Source organism: Rhinatrema bivittatum, chromosome 5 (assembly GCF_901001135.1).
Source record: "Rhinatrema bivittatum chromosome 5, aRhiBiv1.1, whole genome shotgun sequence".
NCBI classification, from domain to species: Eukaryota; Metazoa; Chordata; class Amphibia; order Gymnophiona; family Rhinatrematidae; genus Rhinatrema; species Rhinatrema bivittatum.
Window position 1 is genome coordinate 10,334,711 of NC_042619.1, and position 6,682 is coordinate 10,341,392.

The window sequence follows — 6,682 nt, forward strand, 5'->3', positions numbered from 1 at the left end:
CGGGCGCTGTGCGTGCACTAAGAATGCAGACGCTGAAAAGTCAGCGCCTGCTATCCACAAAATGTATTGCATCGGCCCCAGGGATAGGAGGCTCCATAGGTAAATTCTATCCGCAGGCCTCGCCAGGCTTGCTGCAGGATGATATCGTTCCTCCAGGACCCACCAAATGGTGAGGAGCGGGTGCTTGTTACTGTCCACCAGGGATGCAAGCTTGGCCGTGTCCCTGGTAGTAAAGTTTGGCTGCATTCCATTCCCCCTAGTGCGTGTGACACTTCCCATGGGTGCAGCTATTCTCATGTACGTATATTGGGGCAGAGATAGGTGTATTTTAGACTCTAAATGGATTGATCATTGTAGAAACTAAAATACGAAAACAAATTTGCGTGGACCCGTAAACGTACGATCACGGGGCTGCATGGACATGTTTAATAGTTAGGATTTCCAGGAGAGAGATTTCAATACGCAGGATCTCCAATGTGCGTAGAGTTACCTCATACATATTCATTAAGGATACCCTGAAAACCAGACTGGTTAGCTGTGCCTTCAGGATGCACTTGTAAAACACTGCCCTAGAGGATTGGAAGGATATTGAGAGACCTCCAATACATCGAGTACTATTCGCCTCTAGGTCTTCATCCGTTTTTGCATTTCCTGTTGTAATACACTAAATGGTTTGGGGATTCTCTTCCTGCATGATTCATTCTCAGAGCAGAACATCTGCTTGAGACAAGCACCGAGGCTCCCTGTTGCTTCAGAGTCCCAGAAGGATTTTACAAGGACATTATATAAGGTACCTGCATTTTATATCCACATATGAGTTTCTTCCACAATTAGACACAAGTGGATTCTTAATGTCTATGAAGACAGAAGTATTTGTGTTCTCCGCTGGCGCTGGGACTGGGTGAGTTTGCTTCCATGGGGGTACAGCCATTGCACACCTTTTGTAGCTGTTCATCATGCATGAGGCCTATGTGGCAATAGATCTTGTGCTATTGGTCAGGGCCTGCTGGTTGATTTTAGAAAGGCTGCAGGCAGCTGATCATGTGAGAAAATGTCCACTGTAGTCTCTCACTTAAGATTATAAGACGTAGCTGATGTGAAAAAGAAAAGCCTTATTGTGATCTAGTTGCTTCCTGGCAATTGTTATTTAGGATGTACCTTGTACCCATGGGCCTGCAAGTGGGTTTTTCTCTTAGTACCTGGCTGCACCTACATTGAAACGGGGGCAAAGGTGCATGTGGAAATGACTTTCTCCCTCTGCCCTAGCCCTGCTCGTTGTTTGCTGGGGGCACCAGTACCTTTCCTGTGAACAGTGTGAACACTTTTGCTCTCAGTGCGGGGAGAGGGGGTGCTGTTTTTTCCCAACTTAAAAGACCTGAAAATTGTGCTGAGTAGGAGTAACTTTGAATGCACAGGAAAGAAGGGGCATTTAGGAGTCCGTACCTCCGGCTTGCGCGTTGTGTTCAAACATGCATCTTAGACGCATACTCGCCAAAATTACGAAGTTAGCTTGTACGTTTGCCTTGTGCTTGAAAATCGAGGGGTTATTCTGTGCGTACATCTGAAGCTGGGAGATCAGGGAGGCAGCGTCCCATCGTAAGTGGCTAAAGTGGTGCTACTAGGCTCCCAGCCCTTGAGGGCCACCAGCAGCTCAGATTCACAGGACATCACTCATGAATATGCATTGTAAGCAAATCCAGCCCATGCATATTCATTACGGATATCCTGAAAACCCGAGCTACTGGTGGCCCTCAAGGTCTGGGAGTGAACACCACGGGGTGAAAGGATAGGACTGACCTGATCATTTCTCTCAGTGGAGAAAGGCAGAAAGTGGAGTGGCCTAGGGATCTGTACTGGGATCCCTGCTTTTTAACATTTTTATAAATGATCTGGAAATGGGAGCAGTGAATGAGGGGATTTCAGATGACACAAAATTCTTAATTAATGCACGAGCCACTTTTATTTATTTATTTATTTATTTATTTCACATTTCTTTTATACCGATATCCGTTTGCACATCGTATCGGTTCACAGTGAACAAAAAACCATTGGGCAGTGCCCGTACATATAACAGATAACATATATATAATATGATGAACTAGGCAACATATAAATAATTTTTGGGAGGAGCCCTTACATATAACAGGCATCAATGGGTAGATGCTATGGAATATAACTTGTAAGCAATTGCACTTGTAAGCAATTGCATGACAGCCTTGGCAGACAGGAGGCTCGGGTGTCTAAATATCAGATGAAATTTAATGTGGCAAAGTGCAAAGCGATTCGTATAAAGAAATAAATATATATTGCAAACTATATTTAAAATGATGCTGAGAAAGACTTTGTGAGACTGGGCATCTGAATGGCAGGTGAAATTCAATGTGGAAAAGTGCAAAGTGTTGCACAGAGGGAAAAATAATCCCAGCTACAGGTACACGATGCTGGGTTCTGTGTTTGGCGTCACCACTCAGGAAAAGGACCTTGGGGTCACTGTGGACAATACTTTGAAATTCTCGGCTCGGTGTGCAGTGATCAAAAAAGCAAGTAGAAAGTTAGGTACTATAAGGGAACGGATGGGAAATGAGATGGAAGATATCTTTCAGCCTCTGTATCGCTTCATGGTGCAACAGCAGCTTGAGCATTGTGTGCACTTCTGGTCCCCACATGTCAAGAAAGACATAGAAGAAGCAGAAAAGCTGCAGAGGATGGCAACAATAATAATAAGGGCATGGAACATCTCCCCTATGAGGAAAGGCTGAAGAGGATATGGCTGTTCAGCTTGGAGAAGAGACAGCTGAGGGGGGATCTGATAGAAGCTATTAAAATAATGCGTGGGGTGGAATGGATAAATAGAGAATGGGTATTTAGGCTTTCAAATAGGACTAGAACTAAGGGACACTCCATGAAGCTAACATTGTCACCTGAATTGGACACTGTCAGAGACAGGGTACTGGGCTTGATGGACCTTTGCTCTGACCCATTATGGTGGTCCTTATGCTCTTATATTGCATGCACTGCTGAAGATTTAGGCCTCACGGTCTTAATCTTACTCATAATAAAAGCTCCTTCTTGCCTCGGTTTCTCTGACTTTTTGTCAATTATGCACCTTACATGAGAACATGACAAATGCTGAGCTGGATCGGACCAAGGTCCCTCGAGCCCAGCATCCTGTCTCTGACAGTGGCCAGTCTAGGGCACTGGGTAGATCCCAGAAAGTAGATGCATTTCCTGTTACTCACTCCCAGGGATAGCAATACCTTTCCCTTGTTTACTTGGCTAATGTGTTAGGGACTTTTCCTCCAGGAACTTGTCCAAACTGTTTTCAAACCCCGCTATGCTCGCCACCCATACCACGCCCCCTGGCAACAGATCCCACAGCTTGATTGTGCGCTGAGTGACAAAGCACTTTCCATGGATACTTTATAAATCTGCTGATTGTTAGCTTCATGGAGTGCCCCCTTGTTTTAGGATTACTTGAAAGGGAAAATAACCATCCTGTATTTACCTGTTCCAACCTACTGCTGATTTTATAAATAGAAATGATGGCAGAAAAAGACCAAACGGCCCATCCAGTCTGCCCGGCAAGCTCCCACACTTATTTTCCTATACTTATCTGTTTCACAAACCACCAAGTTCAGGGCCCTTGTTGGTAACTGTTTGATTCAAATTTCCTGCCACCCCCTGCCATTGATGCAGAGAGTAATGTTAGAGTTGCATCAAAGGTGAACATAAGGCTTAATGGTTAAGGGTAGTAACCGCCACATCAAGCAAGTTACCCCGATGCTTGTTTACCCAGACTGCACAGATTGATGCCTTGTTGGATGTTGTCTGAATGTAAATCCTCTTTTCCACATTTCCCCCTGCCGTTGAAACAGAGAGCAACGCTGTATATGCATTCAAAGTGAAGTATCAGGCTTGGTTGGTTTAGTCATTGGGGATCCACAGTGATTATCCCATGCCCTTTTCAATTCGTTTCCTGTTTTCATTCTCACCATCTCTTCTGAAAGGGCATTTCAGGCATCCACCATCTTCTCCATGAAAAAATATTTCCTGATGTTGGTTCTGAGACGTGCCCCCTAGTCTTACAAGGGGGTGTTAGTCCAGCAGCTTAGGTGTAGGAACTCTTGCCCAGTTTACCAGTAAACTAATCCTTGTTGGTAGCTATTATCCATTCTGGGAGATATTTGCCAGGTAGGGCATTTGTGTGTTACCCCTCCAAAGACCATGGCAGTTCTTCTGTATCTGAAATGCAGCTATGGCGGGAGCTTTCCAAAGTATTTACGCGCAGAAACCCCAGTTTCTCTGTGTAAATCCCCATTTGAAAGTAAGTTTGGGGGTCTATGCATTTAAAACCATGCGTAGTTCATGATTTTATTCATTTTGTAAGGAGGCATTTTGAGGGGTGAAGCTGGAGTGGAGAAAGCATTTATCTGCATACTGTCCATGTTCAATAGTATGGGCCGGATTTTAATACCTACACACGGGCGAAGATTTGTGCGCGCAACCCTGCGCGCACAAATCTACGCCCGATTTTATAACATGCGCACGCAGCCGCGCGCAAGTTATAAAATCAGGGGTCGGCGCACGCAAGGGGGTGCACACTTGTGCACCTTGCGCGCACCGAGCCCTAGGGGAGCCCCGATGGCATTCCCTGTTCCCTCCCAGGCCGCTCCGAAATCGGAAATCGAAATCGGAAATCGAAATCGAAATCAGAAATCGAAATCGGAGCGGCCTGGGAGGGAACTTTCCTTCCGCACCCCCCCCACCTTCCCCTCCCTTCCCCTACCTAACCCGCCCCCCAGCCCTACCTAAACTCCCCCGACCTTTATTTTTCAAGTTGCGCCTGCCTCCACCGGCCGAGTGCCGGCGCGTGATCCCCTGGCCTAGAGGCCCTAAGGAGGCCTCTGGCCATGCCCCTGCCCCGGTCCACCCAAGCCCCGCCCCTTTTTTCAAGCCCCGTGGTATAATGCGCGTCCCGGGGCTTGCGCGCATCGCTGGGCCTATGCAAAATAGGCTTGGCATGCGTAACCCCCCCTGCACGCGTAAATCCGGCTGGATTTACGCACGTAGGGCTTTTAAAATCTGCTCCTATGTGTGCAGAACCTGACACCACCTACTCAGCAGGGACAACTCTTTGTGTGCATGCCATGGGGAGGTAGATGTGTATCCATATTTCAATTTGAATGTATTTACAAGGTGTTTAATGAGATTCTGTTTTATCTTCTTGTTGTACAGAAAGAGCTTCTTTAAAACTGAATCTGACTTCATCGGGCCATCATGTCAGCCTTCAATACCACCCACTACCAGCCTCCATTCTTCATCCTGATGGGTATCCCGGGGCTGGAAGCTGCGCACATCTGGATCTCCATTCCATTCTGTACTCTGTATGTCACAGCGGTTATAGGAAACTCTATCATCATCTTTATTATCAAGACAGACGCCAGCCTCCACCAGCCCATGTACTTCCTCCTGTCCATGCTGTCCGGGACCGACATTGCTTTACCTACCTGTGTAATACCTAAAATGCTGGGTGCGTTCTGGTTTGATTCTAGGGAAATCTATTTTGATGCTTGTCTGATGCAGATGTATTTTGCTCATTCTTTTGTGGTGGTGGAATCCGGCATTCTGATATCAATGGCTTTTGATCGCTATGTTGCCGTGTGCAACCCCTTAAGATACACCTCCATCCTGACAAATGCGCTCTTAGCCAAACTAGCATTCCTAGTTATCTTCAGAAGTATGCTGTACGTTCTCCCATTTCCCTTCCTGACTAAAAGGCTGCCATTCTGCAACAGCAACGTCATTGCTCACACGTACTGCGAGCACATGTCCGTGGCAAGGCTGGCCTGTGCCGATATAACAGCCAATGCTGTGTATGGGATGAGCATTGCTCTGTGTGGGGTCTTTTTAGATTTGCTGTTTATTGCTTTATCTTATGCTCTGATACTTAAGGCCGTCGTAAGGCTTTCATCCAAGGAAGCACGAGCGAAAGCTTTCAGCACCTGCACTGCCCACGTGTGTGTAATTGCCGTGTTTTATACCCCATTTCTGTTCACTGTTATCTTACAGCGGGTCGGCCATACACTCTCTCCCTCTGTTCACATCATTGTGGCCAACCTCTACTTCCTTGTTCCACCCATCGTAAATCCCGTGGTGTATGGGGTGAACACAAAACAGATCCGGGACAGGATACTGAAAATATTCCATTTGGGACGGTGACTTTTGGGCGAGCCTGCTGATCATGATTTTTCCTGGAAGTGTTCAAAGCGCTCCTCAATTTCAAATGTAAGTCTGCAGCTGTCTGTAATGAAAAAAACCCAGAAACAATTGTCCTGTCTCTCCAATCTAGCTTTCCATCACTCTCCATCACCTTCCTTACTGCTACTAAGATATTTGCTGAGGTGTGGCTGATATCCATTCCCTGGGTAGGCAACACAGTCCATCTGTACCCTACATCTCTAGTCCCGCTAGAGCTGCTTCTTACCCCTGCCTCAGACAGCTGCTGTCAGGGAAAGATAAGCAAGTTGAGTGTTCTTGGCTGGTCCAGATGTCGCTGGTGACATGGATGCTTCCCCTCTCACCTTGGCTGGCTGTGCCTGCATGCAAGCATGGCACTGAGTGCATATTGCATGGATAACTTGTCCACTGAATGTTGTCTGGATGAGAACTTGGTAACTGGAGC

The 6,682-nt window shown here is 46.6% G+C and overlaps 1 protein-coding gene across 1 annotated transcript; it reads left to right on the forward strand.

Moving 5' to 3' along the window:
* The first annotated feature begins 5,277 nt into the window (after window positions 1-5,277).
* Window positions 5,278-6,219, forward strand: LOC115091464 (olfactory receptor 52E4-like). The gene has a single exon (XM_029601686.1). It carries the CDS (start codon window positions 5,278-5,280, stop codon window positions 6,217-6,219), a length of 942 nt encoding a protein of 313 aa, XP_029457546.1.
* Window positions 6,220-6,682: the final 463 nt, after the last annotated feature.